We start from the raw sequence: 21,825 nt of genomic DNA on the forward strand, positions 1-21,825 counted from the left end.
TTTTTATTTTGAAATGAATATTGTAGTACTTTTGTTATTTAATTTTATTTTAATTAAAATTGAATATTTAACGAAAATATGTTCTGGTACAATAATTTATTTAAATTTAAAATTTATGAAAACGATCTCTTTGTGCTAACATACAGTACAGATTTACATTATATATTATGTAAACAAAGTGAATACAAAGGGTAAAAAGTACCATAAAACAATACAATTCTAATTATAATAATAAATAATAATAATAATAATAACATTTTTCGATAGGCTTTTTTCCACGCAAGTATATAATTTCTACAGAAGAATATAAAGGTTAGATAGACGATCTAATTCAGAAGAAGTGACAAAGTGCCATACGTGTTTTAAGATATTGTACTTTGAAAACATATGAATATACTACGAAACACTTTGTAACCAATAAAAAATATTTGTACTTCTATTAATAATAAAAAAAATATTTTTGTTATTATTTTTATTAAAATTATTTTTTATTTCTATGAATAATAAAAACAACTAATAAAATACGTAGAAAAGGAAGCCAGAAACCAATTACTACATATAGATGGAGGAAAAGCTACATAGTTCCAAGAAAATACTAATTTTATATCAAAAGTAAATTCATATTATATAAAGATTTTCCAATGAAAGAAAAAAAACAAATAAATATGAAAAGAGCACCATACTAACACGAGAAAATATATGCATATATCAATTGAAAAATAATTAAAAATGATATTAAAACCATTGTGCAATTCTTTTATGTTTCACGTCATGTTTCGAAAACAAATTACTACACCCAATTATCATAGTTATGGTGATAAATAATTAATTGATAAAAACAAAATAGCAATATCATTAAACAACATAAAAACCATAAATTAAAAAAGTACAAAAAACCACTTATAAATACAATAATTGGTAAACTATAATTTCGTGACTAATCAAATATTTAACTGGTCAATGTTTTGCAATGACAAAAAATAGATCCTATCCGACACAAATATTTGACTTCCTGTTTATAAACAAACGTGGAACAGTGAGTCCATTAACCATTGCTTATTATCATTTTTTACTTTCCCGTCTAGATAGCGCTATAACAGAGCTACTGTTCTAGAAGGAAAAATATTGTAGACGGTCAAATTTGGGCATATGCGGTTTTCACGAGATCTTGACGTTTTGGCATCTAAGGAATCCAAAATACCGGATGGAAATTTTCGAGATGTTAATGTTCGTATGCATGTGTGTTCGGTGTTGGCCTACAAATCATCTTATATATCTTCAGTACGACTGGAGCAATTCTAACCAAATTTGATCAGATTACTTCTACTTGTATATATGGAGCATTAATGTCATTGAATTTTCAAATTAAAAGGTCAAGGGGGTGAATTTGTGAAAATAATAATAACTGTGGAGGACGGCGGATTGGCGAACTCCATTCATTGTTTGAATAATGTCTACCTATTATTATAATGAATAGTCATTATTCTAACTTATAACCATTAATAAATATTTAATATGCAATTTAAATAATCTTAAATAAATAATTTAACTGGTTATAACAAATTATATATTGTTTATAAAAAAGTATTGATTTCACAATAAAAGTAGCTATTTTTTAAAATGGTTCGTGTTACAGAATCTGAAAGGTTAAAATTATTATAGTCAACGAAAGCTTTATAGTTTAACGAGTTTTAGAATAGTAATATCTTACACTATTTGCAGTTAAATAATGTAAAATTTTTCTGCAGTATGTTTATTGCTTAGGATATCTGTATAAAGCAACTCAATGTATCCTTTTTTATTTGTGTATTATACATCCTATTTTTTTTATATAAAGCTGTAGAGGCATCAGATCGGAATGACGTTTTAATTTATTATTTTTTTCCTTTAATTCTTTTTAGATGGAAAATAATGATTGCAAATATTAGCTGGAAAAATATAGCCGAAAAACATAGAAGTTGAAATGATTTTATACTCTTCTACAGTGTGGTGATGATCTTTTGCTTAAAGAAGGGGAAGAGAATGAACTCTCATTCTCTTTGAATCCTTTTCTAACAGATTCCACTTATATATTCAGTATAATGAATACTGACAAAGAGTTTACACTTGCAGTAAAATAATCCAGTGTACTTAATTCAATAATAGTGGGTGATAAATTAAATATTATATTGCAAAATTAACAGTAAAATAATGTAAAATGTGTTTATAAGCTCCAGTATGAATTAATTTTTTAGACAATAAACAAAAATTTACCTTATAACAATAGGTAACAACATATTTTACAAAAATCTGATGTGGATAACACATGACTTCGAACATGAACTTTTTTCACGTTTAGTGATTGTTTTATTGTTTGCAAACTTATTAGTCTAAAGCCAAATAACGCAAAAAAAGAAATTCAAATTCAAGAAAAATTTTAAAATTCAACACAACTTAAACTTTAAAACCAGCAGTATTTTTACAAATTAACTATATTTTTTCCTGTATTATGAAAGGACAAAAAACCGGAAAAGAAAAAGCTGCGCTGTACCTGGCTGTATCCTGAGTATCCTGCTAACAAAACTGGTTTAACAATAGGTTAAACAGCTGGAAAATTCATATTCTCAAAATAAATTATCTTTCTTCTTTACTTCACACAAAATAATTATTGCAAAAAACGACTATTACCTTTACTACCTGTATGAAAACTAGACAGTAATACGACCACAAGTTTAAAAGAAAGGATAGAAATCTTTACTACTTGAGTAAGTGTTTCGATAGTATGAACCTTTCTTCTTTCTTTCTTTTTCCTGTTTAGTCTCCGGTAATTACCGTTCAGATAATACTTCAGAGGATTAATGAGGATGATACGTATGAGTGTAAATGAAGTGTAGTCTAGAACAGTCACAGTTCGACCATTCCTAAGATGTGTGGTTAATTGAAACCCAACCACCCAAGAACACCGGTATCTACGATCTAGTATTCAAATCCGTGTAAAAATAACCGACTTTACTAGGACTTGATCGCTGGAACTCTCTACTTCCAAATCAGCTGATTTGGGTAAATGCGTTCACCACTAGACCAACCCGATGGGTCGATAGTATGAACCCAACAGTGGAAAAAATAACCTTGACCAGAGAGTCAATATCAACTTAACTTAACTTAATTAATTGTTAATTATTAACTTTGGTTAACAATATCATTAATAAAATTTTTCACTCTAGCGGATATTAAGCTACTTATTACCAAAAAAAAAATCTGATCGACGATTCTTTTCCAGTTATATCTTTAAGGAACTTTTTTTTAATTTTCATAATGTTGTAATGTTTTTTAAAGTAATTTTTAAATTTACCGAAATACAACCGTTTTGGTAAATCAAAAGGTACTAAGTCAGTCTAAAATCAATCATATTGTAAGAATTCCTATTCTGGTAAATATTTAACAGCACCAGAATCTTGCAGATCAATCCAGCTGCTTTTCATTACGACTAAAATTTCAAGGAATTATTCCTAATTCGGTTTTAGAGAACGAGAAAGAGAGAGAGAGAGACTACAATAGAATTGGAGCAAAAATAACTAGAAAAGATGCAATACTTTAGTCATATTTTTGAGCGTAGCTAATACATTCAATAAACACAGGAATAAGAGCTTTTGAAGCTGTATGAACAGCTACTGTACAGTATGAAAATGAAACTGCTTCAACATACTTCAACTTCATCGTATTCTACTCAGTTTTGACAAAAAGATAAAATCAATAATAATAATAGATTTCAAGACCCTTGCACTTCATATCTCCTGATATAATTTAAATTACAACAAGAAAAATAATGAATGGTTTTTTTTACACCTGATCATACAGAAACTTTTAATTCAACCGTTAAAACGTTTGTGGATTGATAATTTAGTTATACAAAGACAGATGAAATCACCTCGGGTGTTTCTAAAAAAAACTTCAAAAATAACTCAACACCATTCAAGATTAGTACAAAAAATGAAAATGAAAATTAATGTAGATAAATTTAAACATGTCAGTTTAATTTAACGAAGAAAACATTTACTGTAGGTATACTTTATAACTATTCCCGCTAATATCCCAATTTAATCATATATATTGTTTAAAAATCCATTCAGATCGCCTGGTTGTATAGACTAACATATTTAAACTTTAAAATACGATAAAATTTGACATATTGAGATCTGTATTTGATTATGAACATTCTGTAATAATAAACGAGATCTCGTTTATGAATAGAGAAGAAGCTACTGCTATACCAAGGCCTTATGGGTTATGACTTACTTACGTTGGAAATCAGTAAGTAGGTCGAGTATTGTATTTAACCAGAGGTTACAATTAAATACCTCGAAAATTATCATCTTACGAGAATGTCCTTTATACACTATTTATATGCACATTAAAAGGATAAAAGAAAAGATTCTATTTTGCATCATTGAATACCATATCATATTGGAAGACAATTAAGCATTTTAATACTCATTTTATTAATAAACACTAAAGATTCGTTCAAGTTAATGATAATCGAGTTTTGCTTTTCCGTCCAGATACAATGAATTACTAAACGTTTCATTTCATTCAATTTAAATTCCTATCATAAATTCTACATGTTCTTCTATATACAGAGTGTTTCGGCAGGATTCTACTAAACTTCATAGGCGTGGAACCAAACATGGTTCCGAAAACGCTTTATTAACGATTTATGGCTAATGAAAGATTTCACCCCTCCTCCGATGAAATGAAGCCCTACCGGTACTGAAATTCTGGGAAGGCAAAGTAAGAAGGCAAATTTTAGTGGTTTCTTATGGTTTTTGACGTGAAAAATTTTAAAACTGGATCCCAGAACTGTATTATCATTATTTTCTACGAAATAAACAAAAAAATTGAATTGAACATAGGTTGTAGCTTTGACATAAAGTAACTTTGTTAAATTGTCTATAAACAAATAAAACTTATAGTTAAATTAATAGAGAATTTAATTCTTAGAAAACTTATGTAAATTATCTACTAACAACAGCAATTTTGTTGTACTTTCATGTAAAACAATTACAGAAAAATTACGCTAATATGTATTTGTCTGCTTGCACTATTATGATGTTATTTCCTAATTATTACAGAATAAACTATACAGTGCCCCACTAGGGACGCTGTAATGCTGTACAATATTAGTAGTCTGTGTTTAATCTCCCAAGAGCAAAGACAGCTCTACAAACAAAATTTTCAAAGACTGAAGTGATTATGATTCAGAATCTTACTTCAGTATGCTATATTTGTTATTGAGAAGTTAATTTTCAGTATAAAATTTTATTTAATTTGCGGAATTTGCATTTTTGATTTATGTGTATTTAAGTAGTCCATTTGCACTGATTTCAAAAGCTATTGATAAAAAGTAGTAAGGGATTTGATTTTTATTAAAGAGAAATTCCATATAAGTTTACAAATCAGGGATATGCCAACATTAATTTCATCTACGGTTTCTGTCACGACATGCTACACGAGCCGTTGAAGAATATCGTCGGAGATTTCCCGATCGATACACTCCGAACCGGCAAGCATTTGCTGATACTCATCGGCATCTAAGGGAAAGCGGAACATTTAATGTAACATCTGAATGTGAAACAAATGTAAATGAGAAAATTCTACGTATGATAAAGCTAAGTCCAACTTACTAGTACTCGTAGATTATCTGCACGTTTAGGGATTCCATGCACCTGTGTATGGCGGATACTACCTAAATAAAGATCTCTATCCAAATCATCGTCAACCAATTCAATGTCTTGAAGAAGGTGATTACAATCTGCGGCTAAATTATTGTCAATGGTTATTACAAAACAATTTGTTTCCATCGCTGATATTTCAGATGAAGAAAAATTTACGCGAGATGGGATTAAACAACACTCAAAACAAACATGTTTAGATACATGAGAGTTCTTCTGAAACCACTGAAATTAATTTTCGCACCGTTTCTCATTAAATGTCTGATATAGGATGGTAGGTAATATTCTTATCGGACCTCGCATTTTCAATAGTAGACTTACAGGTAATGGTTACCTGAGCCTTCTTCAAAATGAGCAGGCAATACTTTTAGAGGATGTTCCGGTTAGTACAAGAACTGTACTGTTGAAATGTGTATTCAACACGATGGTGTACATTTTTATGGACCTGTCATTCATTATATAATCTCAATGAAAAATTTCCTAACCGCTGGATCGGTCGAGGTGGACTTCAAATATGGCCAGCTAGATCACCTGATATGAATTTCTTGGATTTTTTTTTGGGAGATATATGAAAGCGTTAGTATATGCACAAATAATCAAAGAATGCAAATTAACTTTTACAAGGAATTATGTGGGCCAGTGAAGAAATCTAAAACTACCCAAGAATGCTAGAAAATGATAATCTCATTTGTAATTCGCGGTGCTGAAATGTGTTTTCAGGTTTGAGGTTAATGTCGAGCATTTTGAACAGCTGATATAATGTAATAATTATCTGTGCTATTTTACTTGGTTTTAGAACTTTAGTTTCTTTTAACAGTTTTATCCAATAATAGAAGACTGCTCGTTTTAGCCTTAAATTGTAATTCACTAATTTTCATATTGGTATGTTCTGTTTGCATAAAAGGATACATTATTTTCTTGCACTATTATTTATCTTTTATTGATTTTATTTAATCAATTTTCTCAGAATTAAATTCTCTTATCAATTTAATCAAGCTTTAGTTGATTATCGAGAAATTAACATAGCTATTTTATGCCAAAGCTAAAAAACTGTTTTGTTCAACTCAAATTTTTGTTTTTCCATCCTATTTCTTAGAAAGTAATGATAATACAGTTTTGAGACCAATTTTTTTTCTTCTTTTTTTTAGATAAAAAACCATAAGAAACCGTTAAATTTGCCTATTAAAATACCTTTTTTTTTAAATAATTTCAGTAGGGCTTCGTTTCAGCGGAGAAACAGAAACCGGGGCGAAATCTGTCTCTAACCGTAACTCACTAAAGTGTTTTCAGTCCTACGTTTAAATGAACTTTTTTATATTATTTTAATATGATAAATAGGCCAGTGAAGTTTAACCGAATTCTCGCGAGACACTCTGTATGTAATATTTTAATATCATTGTATTTTATTATTATCAATATTCATTATTTTTATCCATTATTACCACCATTTTTTTTTTTTTTTTTTTTTTTTTTTTTGTTACCATTATTCGCATATAGTTTATGCCTACATTCTTTTGATTTAGTAAATTTATGATATAATTTTTTTCATTGGAAGTTTTACTGTCATAGTACTTGTCTTCTTAGGATTAATTTTTTCTCATAGTATTTTTAGTATTGAACTAATTGTAACTAAAATTTTTAGTTAAAAATAATTTAATTAACCCAAAAACAGTAGCTGAAAAAGTATACCAATACTGAGATATCAATAATAAATAGTGAAGCATGTTTTTTTTTGCAAGGCACAATTCAATAATTGTAGTGCCCTTTTTTTTTCCACTCTACTCCCCTGGGCCGGTCCGACTGATTGGTATTGCGCCACTCAGGGGAGTGTCTGGTAAACTCTAACGAGCCTCTCCGCCTACCGGCTGAACGTCCGGCATGGCAGGTCGGCTCGCCGGTCTCAGCTCTTTTGAGTGATTTTCTGTTTGCCCATTTGGAAACCTCGAATAGCCGTAACGTGTCACCGGGTCTTTTCTTCTTCATCAGGACCTATCTAAATCCTTGGAGTCCTCAGTGGATCATTGAGAACGACACATCTCAGCGTGCCGTCTCTCACCACTGAGGCTGTCCACCCTACCCTATTCTACACTAGTAACCTAGTCGCCTTTCATCTATATCCTTCTCTGTTAATACTGCTACTATAAATTCCGTAACCTTCTTCCAGTTTATTTCGCTCCTCAACATGTGCTCTAGGACCTCTGCTGGGCTCATAGCTATTATGCCACAGTTCCTCCTTTTAGTTGCCCACCTCTCGCAGCAGAAAAATGTGTGTTCTGCATTGTCAATTCTCTCACAGTACATACATTCTGGACCTGGCCTTCTTCCAACACGATGGAGGTACTCATTGAAATTGCCATGACGTGTAAAAAACTGCGTGATATGATAATTTAACTCACCATGTTTCCTGTCTAACCATAGTGCCAGATCTGGAATCAGCTCCTTCGTGCGTCTGGCTGGTCCATCCTCCTGCCATCTATTTTGCCATATATGTCTAAGTCTATCTTTTGCTTCATTTGCTTCGAGGCATTGCGCCCTCTCGACTCTATTTAGGGCCATTAAGTCTATTGGTGGCACCCCAGACAACACGCACAACACCTCATAGGAGACCGTCCTGTAACCTGAAACAACCCCCAGCAACAGCCTCCTATGAGTACTAACCAGTCTGTTCAAATTTCTTTTAACCCTGACTGAGTGCCACCACACTGGTACTGCATATAACATCATGGATGTCACTGTGGACGCTATCGCCCTTCGCTTAGAGGGTCTTCGGGCTATCTGCGAAGACATTATTATATTCAAATTCTTAGTCATCTGTTCACCTCTGGCACATATGTCTATTAAATGATGGGTGAACCGGCAATTCCTCTCATAAGTTACACCAGGTATTTAATCTTTTCGACCCTTGTTATTTGTTGGTTTCCAATTTGGATGGCCGGACAGTCTAAAATCATCTTCCCTGTGAACATAATATATTTACATTTCTCTATTGCCAGCTGGAGTCCCCTGTCTTTCAACCAATTATCTATCGTCCGTAACGTGTTGTTAGCACTCTCTTGTACATCGACAGTTGTTTTACCCTTGATGAGTATCGCCAGGTCATCGGCATAGGCAATTACTTGTACCCCATCCTGATAGTCTAGTCTTAATATCCCAACGAAGGCCAGTATCCAGAGTAAGGGTCCCAGTACACCCCCCTGTGGCACACCGCCATAAATATTGAAACGTAGGCACTCACTCGCGTCTCCACCAAGCATTCTCTATTTGAGAGGTATTCCCCTATCAGCCTTCTTATAAGGACTGATACCTTTTTCCACTAACGCCCTATTTATTGATTCCCACTTGATAGAACCGAATGCATTTTTTACATCTAAAGCTATTAATAGGGGAATACGCCTCGTTCTCCATGTGCCGCTCCTAGTATCCTTAGCCCAGTCGATAACCTTTGTCGCCGCCTGTATCGTCGAACGACCCTTCATGAATCCAAACTGTTTTCCACTAATGCCTATTCCTTCCTCAAGTTCCTTAAAGATTCGGCCAGCGAGCATCTTCTCCACTACCTTCGCCATGGTATTTAAAAGACTCAATGGTCTGTATAAAGAATCTCCATTGTCTTTTGTGCCTTTTGGGAGGAACACCACCCTAGATTCCTAGGAATCTCCGGCTGGAATTTCGTCTGGACACGGGCACTTCCTATTACCCAGTTGTGCTACAGCCAAGTGCAATTCAGAGAACGTGAAACTTCTGGGTTCGCAATCTATAACATTTCCTGCAGTTTCTATATACCGGGGAATAGCTCATTAATTTGTTGTTCTACCTGCTCATTATTTAATACGGGCAGACGACTTCCAAATCGCTTAGTGATTATTTTGAATGCCTGTCCCCAGGGGTCTCCGGCTAACTCCTCGCAGAGTCTGTGCCATTGTTTTTTTCTTAGACGTACTAATAGCTTTGTTTAAGGCCCGTCTGGTCTCTTTATAAGCAAGAGATGCCTCCTCGTACTCCTGTCTGCCTCGCATTCTGAGTCTCTGCTTCCTTCTTCTGCGTGATTTCAGGAACCCTCTCAGTGTTTCAATCTCCATATTCCACCAATACACTGAGTGTCTATTAGCTCTTCTGTGAGCTACTCTGCCCACTTCTTATCTTATAACGTTAGTCAGGGCAACTGGTGTCAGATTCTCTATGTTGATAATCCTTTCGGCCGTTCTATCGATTATGATCTCGATCTGTTCCGTTGTAAAACTACTATAGGGCATTTTCTCTCTAGTCACATAGTCTGAGCCTTTTATGGTAATCATAGTGGCATGATGGTCACTCGCCACATCATTTGGTAACACTCGCCAGTCCCAGTGTTCCATACTCCATCTATCGTCTATGATTGTTAAGTCCAAGACTGACGAGTGTCCTCTCGCCTCATATGTAGGGGTGCCATCATTCACACAATGGCAGCTAACTACCCCCATCATATCCGTAAGGATCTCACCTCTGCGATTGGTGTATTCGCTCCCTGCTGCAATCGTTTTACTATTGAAATCACCTAGAATAATGACTTTCTTCCTAGCGTTATTTACTACTCCTTGTATTATGTCTATTCTTCTAGTAAATTCATGTATATCACAGTTTGGAGACACATAGGCACCAATCGCTAGTGTTGAATCCGACTCCACTGCCAATATGCCTCCAGATCTGGACGTCAATCTCCATGCTATCCTGCCACTTACATCCATAATTGCCACGTCACCATTAGTATCCACCATCCAGCCTGATATAGCAACAACGTACTTGTTCGGCTCCGTGATTATCAGTAAATCAGCCCTTTGCTCTATGACCAGTTCACTAATCAAATCATGAGACATGGTGCTTCTGTTTGCGTTAACCATTATCACCCTAAGCATTTAAGTGTTTTGAGAGCCCCCAGCCACCGGTGCGGTGTTCTTGGCTCCCACAATCCAGGCAGCTACTATGCTCCCGGCATTCAGCAATCTTGTGGTCTCTCCCTCCACAATTGAAGCAGAGATCCATTCTGTCAGGGCCCTTGCACTCATGTTTACGATGTCCAGTATTCCAGCATCTGAAGCACTTTTCCTCTGATTCCCTAATATATGCCCGACAATTTACCCAGCCAATCCTCAACCTTTGTTCCACCAGCTTACATGCTGCCTTATACGAGGTGATAACTGTAACATTTTGGGTCTCGGCGTACCCTTTTCTAATTGACGATATCTTGATGTCTTCATCAGTACCTACTCTTGCAGTAATTGCAGCAAAAATGTCTGTCTCAGTGGTGTCATATTCTACATCCCTGATGTGAACTATTGTGCACCTTCCCGCTCTTGTACGCAGGTCAACATGCAGATCTGCTGCCTTATCTCGTATGTTACTTGTAAACTCTGCAGCTTTCTGCGCTCCCTGAATTCTCACGTGGAGTTCTTCATTCCTGCCCTAACGTAAGGAGATGACATCTTTTGCATCTTCGCTACTTACTGCAGACTTCATCGTTTGAAGTAAATCAGAATAGGATTTTCCAGCTGCTTTGATAACCACAGAATGACTGTCAACTGCCGGTGGTGTCGACTTTTTAATATGGGCTTGTCCAGACTTGCCTTGTATAGCTTTACCTTCAACTGGGATCGTAAGCATTTTAACCGCTACTTCCTCGTCTCTCCGCAAATAAGATATTAATTTCTTCATATAGTTTCCAATATTATTATTGGGGACGACAAAAACTAAATTACCAGCCTGAGGAATAATCTTCCTTAAAGCCCTCAATATAGCTCCCATTGTGCTCTTCTCAGTAGCATTACCATCATAGTAGATTTTATATTTACTTTTCTTAATGTCGTCACAGTCTCCAAGAATTGATTGTACATCTTTACGAATGTCGCCTACTTTGTATTTGGTAATAATACCTTCTTTTTCACCCCCTTGACTTGATTTACTTAAACCACTAACAGTACAAGAGTCCACCACCTCAGAAGGCAACTCATTAATCAAACTAATTTTGTTCTGCAAACTATTTGGCCACCTTTTGGGCAGTAGATCTATTATTTGCTGATCTGTCAGCTCCTTAGTAAGAATTTGCTCCATCTCATCTTCCACAACTATAGGGTCCATCTGAGTAGCCTGCGTAACAACTGATAAAGGGAACGAGACTTGCGTCAAGGCATTAAGCCCATCATATATGCCTTTGAGCTCCTGCTCATGTGTACTTATGTATTTTGAGAGACCCGGTCCCATATGCTGTCTCAACGCCACCATAGTTAATCCCAATTGGTAAACCAGATTGCTAAGGCTCTCCGGCGGTCCTTCTTCTTCTTCTGAGGACCCCTGTCGGGGTCTCTTTTTAGATTTACCCTCCGTTTTCTTAGTAATGGTAACCTTTTGTGAACTAGAAGCTCCCTGCGATGATCCCTCTAAAGGGAGTGATCCTCTTCGTCTCATATTAGCGCTGTTGGACTATGGGGACGATCCCGAGTCCAACGAGTACTCACTCGGGGATGGGAGCCCCAAAAGAAATTTGGGGGGGTTCGGGGGATTGGTAAAATGTATCAACCCAAAAATAGGGTCCAAAATTTTTATCACGGTGTAGGAAACTTTTTGGGATGGATTTATAACTTGTGATGAGGGATGTAGGACTAGTGGTTCAGAAATTATTAAGGAACAAAGAATTCCACAATAAAAACTAGTCTAAGGACTTCACTCGTATAACTACTAATATACGAAAAAATTTCCTAAGTCTTGTTTACAGTTAATTTCAGACTGGTATTAGCCTGTCGAATAACTTAGAATAATTTGCTATTATAAGCTCTATTATAACCTCAAAAACCTGTTAAAAAGTTATTGTACAATAAGTTTACTCACTTTTTATACACACTTGTAGTCTTTTCGTTATTGATAAAAGTCACCAACACTTTAACACACTATAATATCTAAGATTTAGCGAGTAAAAAGCACAAAAATATTGATCTCACTAATGAGAACAAAAAACTATAAAAAACTTGATAAATCCGTAACCAAATAACTCAAAAATGATAGTCCGTATTCCTTGTCCAATCCACTTAAAGTTCCAATCCACCAAATCAATGTAAAAACCAAAAAACCAATCGAAAACAACAAAAAACGCGGAGCTCTAGAAAGACACGTCTACACACCGTACAGTCCACAACTCGACTAATTGTAGTGCCCTGAGGTAGGTAATCCCCACGTCCGGAACACAACATCTACGTTCCACGTCCATGGCGGCAACAGCTGTACTTATGTACAATACATATAGCTGGCTAACGGGGCTCCGAGTAAATTCCTCGGATATGCTTATCTTTTGACCTTCTCCATCTTCAGGTCACCATATGAATTGGATTTTTCGGCCACCTGCAGGATATGAACTACTAATGACTTGGAAATGGACTCACACCATATCTAGAGCTAGCGATGTGGCGGCCGGGGTCAGTGTTATTGCAGGTGTAACAGAGACCCTTCCGTTGTCCACATACCTCCTGTGACGGCAAGCATGTAGCAATGGTGCCCATGTATGTCGGTGCATGGGAGCTCTGAAATCTTCGGTGAGTAGGACCCTGGAGTCAGTGCAGAGATTGCGCATCCGCTCTCTGCCAGGACATATGTCGGTTCCACCGGATTACCGGATCGGACCTCCAAGGTTAGTAGCCCTGGAGTGGGGGTGTACCCCGGCTAGCCTTGCTACAGAAGGGATAAATGTTCATGAATATTCCTGAACAAACTAACGTGCCAGAGGGTTCACGAAAACAACCTCTTTTGGAACCATCCGTTTCGCTTGAGGCGAAACGGAGGAAGAGTGCAGAATCAAGAAATATTGAGGCTAGAAAAAACTTACAAAAAGCTTTTTTTAAGAGTAGTAATGTACTGAAACCCAAATATCTGGTCATTGCAAAGGAGGATGGAAATTTCTCAAGGGTGAGTCCTTTTCTCATCGCTCGGGAGATAACCAAATGCGCTGGAGGCCCTGTTAAAGAAATAAGGAAGACCTTCACGGGACTTCATGTTGGGACTGTAAATGATGGCCAGTTTCAAAAGATCCTAGGGCTTAAAAAGATTGGAGAACTGGCTGTACGTGTCGATCCTAAGAAAAAAAGGAAATGGTATTGATACCTTGTATTTTTAATTTCATGGTCTTTTGAGAACCTTATCTCAAATTTTAATATCGGGGCCCTTTACACCCCGTAAGTGTTGTGTTTGTCCTTGTCTTTTGTGTCTTAATGTTTCTGTGTAGTTTTTGCTTTTAAATAAAATGTAAGGGCCCTTTACACCCTTACATATGACAATCCGGATGGTGATACTAATTTATTTTAAGAATGTTAAGAGGGCTAATGACCTTAGTAGTCGATGCGCGTAAAAATAAAAAAAAATAAAAAAAATAATAATTGTAGATTTACAGTAATACAGAATACTGGATATTTGATACCCAGTTATATTTTCATTTTTTCTATTTTAATTTTAAATAATATGGACAGTTTATTGATGTTCATTATAAGTGGTTATTTTTACATATTATCGATTTTTTCATAATTTATACGTTATTGTTTAATTTTAATTTTAATATGGTGAGGGTTAAGTTTACATCAATAACTAATTTCAGGATTATTTCTCAACACGTTGATTTATTTGATTAACTGTTTGCAAACAACAAAAAAATTCATTTTCTGTCATTATTGTGTACTGCTTTAAATTTTAATATCCTATAAAACGAATTTTCCTTATTACAATCTATGAATTTGTAAGGCACTCGGATGTGAATCTACAATCAAAGGATGTATTTAGTACATGCGTAGGAATCAATGTGTAACTAATACTTCCTCCTCTATCTTCTAAGTGTGCGAATGGAATAAGTTTAAGAATAAATAAACCTCCAGCATGTTTACAATTTTAATATGTCTTATTAAAATTTAATTTAAGTAATTGAAGTAAACTCTATAAAATATTTGTATTGCTGCATTCTATTTTACTAATAAGAATTCCTGCTTGGTAAATTTTTAATTTTAAAAGTGCCTAAACAGTGTCTTGTGTAGGAAACAGCAGAAGCTCAAGTGAGAAGCGTATTTTATCATAAGGTTACTCACAATTATTATTATTTTTTTTTTATTATTAATTTACAACATAAGCTCAAAGTTTAACAAGTCATGTTAAACTTAAATGACTTGTTTAACATAACTTAAACAAGTCATGTTTAATTTAAACAAGATTTAAACAAGTCGTTTTAATTATATTTCTTATATACAAAGTGTATTTCTTGTTCCCGCATTCTATAATGTTTGGATTATTAACAACCAATTTGAATTAATAATTCACGAATTATTAATTCGCTTCTTGTTTTAAAAGGACACTTACATACAATCATTTAAGTTCTGGGTAAGAATCACAGTGATACGATTGAACAAGTGTTTTTTTTAAATATTTTTTTACATACTTAATTTTAAATTTTAACTACTTAACATTATACATCCATGTATAATTTTTTCAGAATAAAACATATTTCAGAATAGAGTAAAATCAGCAAAATAAACCGTAATTCCAATAAATAAAAAATCTGATGTGGACAACACCTGATTTCCTTGTACGCCTATTAAATTACATTTACACATTTTTTTAAAGTGAAAAGTACATAAAAACTAAAAGTCTGATTGAACCGATGTGCCTTCCCCTAAGTTCCAAATACTTCATTAATAAAAATCCTATTTGGTTACATTCTCGAATCAATGAAAATATGTACCACTTATCGTTGAAAAGCTCTCAATGAGCGATTATTACTGCCGTTAAGAAAGAGTCCAAAATCCAAACGTTTTTGAATTTTGGGCTTTTTTGGACACGTTTTGTCCAGACAATTGCAATCCAAAGAAGACCAGATACCTAGATATTACCTATTAATACCTAGATGTTACAGCAGTCCTAAATCCAAAATTTCAACATCCTACAACTAATCGTTTTTGAGTTATGCGAGATACATACGTACAGAAGTCATGTCGAAAGTAGTCAAAATGGATTCAGGGATGATCAAAATGGATATTTCTATTGAAATCTGTAAACCGAAATTTTTCGCGATCACAATTTTTACTTCGTTCAAGAAAGTAAAAAAAAAAACCAAGAAGGAAACTGATTTTATTTTCCCTTTTTCACCGGTCCGAATATAATATTGTAAATCAGAAATTTGAAATGCATGTAATAATAATTCATCCAAGTTAAACCTTTATTTTGTTCACCATAAAGACTGGCTGTCTAAAGGACATCATTGCTCTTACATAAGGCAATCCTGACTAATCTTATTTGTATCTTTAATACCTAAATACTTGATAATCATTAGATACAACAAAAGACTGGGATAGATTATTAAACCAAAAAGTTATTGTACTTTTTCCATTTAAAAATATTGAGCACACCTTAAATGCACTACCTTAACAGGAGAATTTTTTTACATTAAATAATATAGATTACAAAAGATTTTTACTACTAATTATACCAGAAAATCAATAATAAGAATGTTCAAATATGGAAAAGTATGATAACTAATTTTTAATGTTTAAAATATTTCGCAAAAAATAATTGAAACTAATTTACAATTGTATTTTCTCAAATAATAATTTTTTTCATTAAAAGCTTAAACGTGTTTACTGTTACTGAAATTCAAGAATAAATAATGAAAATGTTTTATTGATAAATAAATAAATAAACTTACTTATAATTTAACTGATAATTTTATAACGAAACAAATAGAATAATTAACATAGTGATTATAAAGTAATATATTGAACCTGGATTTGTAAGTAAGGCAAAACTGTTCACCGCTATTTTTAACCAAGAAAACTTTGTCACCAACAATGATACCGTTAATCCTTTGAGACTTGTTTCCAAGCTGGTACTCAGTATATTTAATACCGTAGCCTTTGCGTTTTATATATATATATATATATATATATATATATATATATGTATATAATTATATAGGTAACTTTACATGCAATATAAATGCTACTACAGTTATCTTATGAGTTATACCTTTCCAGTAAAAAAGCATGGTGCGTTAGTTTGTGGCCTTATGTTCTCATATTTTTAATTTTCATCTGTCACCATAGCATCGGAAATATAATTAAGTAAAATTACTAATCTTTTTTTCTTTAATAAAAATATCTGTAAAATACTTAATATTATCAAAAATATGAGGATTCGAAAACGTCGATTTTCGGGGTGGGGGGGAGTTTTTGGGTAAAACAACGCGTCGAGGGTCCAGGGTCTGGAGCCCTGTGGCTAGACGGTCGCGCAAACGAAGCGAGCCTTAACCATCTAGTTTATTATAAAAATTTATTTCTATGATTTTTCGGATTATAATTTACTAGATGAACAAATTTTTAGGTTTAAATTTTCAATTATTTATTAATTATTTTGTTATATATAATTTTAAAAAAAGCTTACCAAATTCCAATTTGATTTCCTCGAGCGCTTTCTTTAGGAGGAGTATAATTATGATTAACATATATAAGATTATAATCATTTACATTATATTATATAATGCATATTAATTATAATACATATTTAAATTATATATGTATAAAACAAGTACGTCTAAGTGACTAGTCTGTATTGTAATAGTTCTCAATTGTTATGATAATTATAATCCTCTTGAAGATGGCAGAATAGCCGAAAGCGCTTGAGCAAATCAAATTGGAATTTGGTAAGCTGTTTTTAAAATTATACATAATAGTTATTATATCAAACGACGCCATGTTAATAAAATAATTCAAATTTAGTTTTTCGAACAAAAAGTGTTTTATGAATATTAAAAAATATCAAAAAATGTTAACCGTTTACAATCGATCTAATTGTTTATAAAAGAAATTCAATGACTATAAATAAAAGAATTTACTAAATTAATTCTATAAGTTTATATATATATATATAAACTACTATATATATATCTTAATATATTTGTATAAGTCCCCGTTTTAATAGATCAACGATGATATATTAATAAATCAATGATTTCTTTAAAAATGAAAAAAGTATAATTTTTGTTTTATCTAGCATCATGTTTTCGACCTATGTCTAAAGTTTTTAGTTAAACGTCAGAGATTCTGATAATTTTAATTCAGAGATATCGAAGAACAAGCAGGTTACATTAAATATATATATATATTCTATTCTATAGAATAGTCTCCTTAATTCGATTCATGTTTACTTAAATTATCCCGGAATATAAAATAAAAACTAAGAAGGAAAAAAATTAACAAAAATTTATAGAATTAAATATCTAAGTGACTCGAAATTATCTACTGTATATCTTTATGTTTAACGAGTATATTACCATTTTAGAAGACATTTAGTTCAGTTTCATGCATAGGTACTTCTGTCACTAGGTGTACTAAGAGATCAGATTCCTATCTCCGACCACCGATAGAACGTATTAAAATTACATCGCATTTATCCTTTGATTCTCGGCCTGTATTTATCGGAGATTTCCCTGCATCCTGATTTTTATTATGTTTTCGTCTTCAGTATTTTGATCATTTGATATTTGATCAGCTTCTCCCTTCCTATTTTATGCTTATCTCTTGACTTTGCCGTAATTTTCACATTCTACATCACCAGTTATTTGTTTCATGTACTCTAATTTCTGTATCCTTTACTGTTTGTCCACTACGTTTTCTTTTAGAACCAAGATCAATATCTCTGAATGTAATACAATAAATCGCTCACCAGCCTTTTCTTTAAAAATTCATTTTAAACTCCATTTCAGGCTCTATCAATCCATCTATTTATCAGTATTCTTCTACAGTATGAAATTTCTCATTTCATTGTTATCTGGTTTTCACTAGTCTATGTTGCGCTACAATCCATAAAAATATTTTTAAGAATTTCTTTCTTATTCAAATTTTGTTTAATACAATCAGATTTGTTTTCAGTACAAAAGCTCGCCTATCATGTCTTAGTGTACTTTTTTACGTTCTTTAAATTGTTCATGCTTAGTGAGTTCATTAGCTAAAATAAAAAATTCTGCTAGCTCTTATTTATTTTGTTTTCTTATTTTAATAGTTAAGTCTTTATTATTTTCCTTTGTATATTTTTTCATTATCTTTATTTTATTCAGGTTTAGTTTATATTGACTTTTCCCCCAACATTGGAATCAATAAAATTTATTATTCCTATCTAATATCCAGTTCATTCATAATACCAGTATAATCAGCAAATCCGATTGGGTTTATATTTTGTACCCTAAATTGTTAATCCATTCTCGAATTTCTTTCTTTTTTTTGTTATTGTTTCTTCTACATATAAATTAAAGAGACACATACTAAATCCTTTTTTAACTCCTTTTTAACCTCACTTTATTTATCTTTTCTAATTTGAAGACCTGTATGCACAGAAACAAAAATAAGTACAAAGAAATCCTTTTCAAGGAAAACGAAAAATTATGGTTAATGAGGAAGATTAATCATCTACCCGAATTAGTGTAGCGCGAGTTAACAAGTATTATTTAGAAAACAGCCTCTAGGTTTAGATTACATTCCCTCTAGGCTTAGTTAACTAAGCGTAGAGGGAATGTATTACAGATATTTTGTATAAGTTTTTTTTATTTTTTTTAAATTTTCTGTCTTCACAGCTACAATCTATAATAATAAAGTAATTTAATAATACCCGATGATGGGTATGATTAAAAGGAAGGTGCAAGATGAATCCAAATTAATAAGTTAAAATTTTTTATAAATCCAATTAACCAATAAGTGGACAGTTAAAACTAAAAAGCCTTCTTATTTATTATTTAAAACTTTTTTATAAAATTACTACTCAGTGTCATTAGGAAAAAATAATTACTTTTAGTAAGAGAATGCTATTTAAATAAAGAGTAAAGTAAGATGTAATAACTTATTAAAGGTTGTGTTTGCACAGTTAAGTAATAAACAAAATATTTATAAGATACTTATTAAATAAAAAAAATATAATAGTACAGATTTACTTACCGATCAATTGAAATAGCCATTAAAGTGAAGACACTAGCACAAATCGATAGGACGGCAACAAACTGAGTGATCTTGCAGTAAAGTGTACCGAATGGCCAATCCGAGTTGAGCATATAAATATAGTTGAATGTAACATTTAACGTAGAAACCATAGCATCAGCGATTGATAAATTCACTAGAAAATAATTAGTAACAGTTCTCATTCTTTTATTAGCTAAAACGATCCAAATAACAATTAAATTACCACCAGTAGCAACTAATACCATTGTTGCATATAAAAATGTCCATATCATTTGTTTCCACCATGGTAATATAAATATATTGCCATCGTCACCATCTTGCGTGTAATTACTGTTTTCAGGATAACTGGAATTATGCCAAGACCAATTAAAACTGCTATTAGCCGCCATAACAGAACCAATTAACACCGAACTAAACTGTGAATTTTATTGTTTAAAATTATTATAAAACCACTAAATAGTTTATCACATCATATTTAAAAAACCAATGTTTAATTAAATTCACTGATTTTATAATATAACGAATAATTAAAAAGGTTTCGATAATATTTCGATACAAAATTAATTATTGTTTCATGAACAGAAAAAAGTAATTAAATTTTATTTAATACGCTTCACTGATATCACTTTTTAAAAACTCAAATCCTTCACTAAATAATTAATGTTTATTCAATATTAACAGAAATAATAGATACAACAATTTTTTCCATGCTCTTGACAAGTTAACTAAATGAAAATAAGGATTTTTAATTACCATTTTAACAAATTATAAAACTTTTATAATCATTTACTTCATTATAAACAAATAATTTTGTTTTTTTAATAATTTCATCATATTATGCATCATAAAAATAATTTTCTTCGAATTTTCATTATTTATGTACAATAGTAAAACATCCATCACGAATTTTTTCACAGTTCAAACCTGCAACAAAAAAAAAAAATACAAAATATGTTAAAAGTGTTGTAATGATGAAATTTTCAATTATTTTTATTTTAATTTTTTTTTCACCTAAATAAAATAGTAAATTTATATTTTCCATATAAAATTTTCAGTAACTCTTAAAAAAAATATATATTTTTTTTTAAATTTTGATTTACATGTAATTATCTAATTTTATCTGTCTATATATATATATAAATGGATTGACGCGTGTGTGTGTATACCAACGTAACTCTAGAACGCCAGGAGCAATTTCAAACTAACTTTGTACACTATGCTTTACTATCTGGGAAAAGTACTAAACTGGCAAGGCACCCCTAGCACCCATATTAGTGGTGGCGGGAAGGAGATGACACAAAGATAATCGAAAACGATCGATATTAGTGTCGAATACATAGTTTTCGGTGTCGCTAGGCTGATTAGTAACAGTTCCGATGATATTTAAGTTCAACTTTACGCGAATAGAACGAACAGAACTCTATAGAATCTTCTGGAAATTTTTATAAACGAATAGTTTCTAACTTAATAAAACTTTATGTTGCTTGCTCAAGGGTAGGTTAACCCAAGAAATTACTTATTTATTAAAAAAGTTGTTTATAAGAAAATTTTGTTTAAAATTAATATTATAGTGAATTTATAAAATGTATTAGTTAATAATAATCAGTATACTGTTCTAATACTTTTAAAAATTTGTACATAAAATTACTTGGATTTTACAAGATATTTTTTAGATAGATTATATTCCTTTTCCTATATAATAGAAGATTGGGTTAAATAAATACCCGACCACCACCGGGTAATCAGCTAGTAAATTATAAAGGATAAATTAAGTTACTTAGTTATTTAATTAATTTTTGAATCTACTGAGAGTAAGAGATATATATATATATATATATATATATATATATATAGATATATTAATGCTGCAGTAAGGAAAACTAAAAAACAGTCTACAAATTAGTTTCTGTAATGTAAGATAAGTTAAGAATAGAATCAATTGTCTTTCTTTATATCTTTATTGTCTTTCTGTATCCAATATTATGAAGATTTTACGTATTTGGGTGTTGCAATCTAAATCTAACCATTGAAAACAACCTGATACTGTATATATTGTAGCTAACCTCAATTGAAAAAAAAAGATGAAGTAGTGTCCCAAAGTTTTCCAATTCCCAAATATG

General features: G+C 32.2%; 1 protein-coding gene across 2 annotated transcripts in view; it reads right to left on the reverse strand.

The window, feature by feature from the left end:
• The window catches only part of LOC142321674 (tachykinin-like peptides receptor 99D), an 804,280-nt gene extending 784,123 nt beyond the window's left edge, over window positions 1-20,157 (reverse strand). For both annotated transcript variants that reach the window (XM_075359955.1, XM_075359956.1), the window contains exon 1: window positions 19,685-20,157. In XM_075359955.1, the coding sequence (XP_075216070.1) occupies window positions 19,685-20,094 (410 nt within the window). In that variant the 5' untranslated portion in view covers window positions 20,095-20,157. The remainder of the gene's footprint in view (window positions 1-19,684) is intronic.
• Between the last annotated feature and the right edge of the window lie 1,668 nt (window positions 20,158-21,825).

Source organism: Lycorma delicatula, chromosome 3 (genome assembly GCF_047948215.1).
Source record: "Lycorma delicatula isolate Av1 chromosome 3, ASM4794821v1, whole genome shotgun sequence".
In the NCBI taxonomy this organism is placed as follows: domain Eukaryota; kingdom Metazoa; phylum Arthropoda; class Insecta; order Hemiptera; family Fulgoridae; genus Lycorma; species Lycorma delicatula.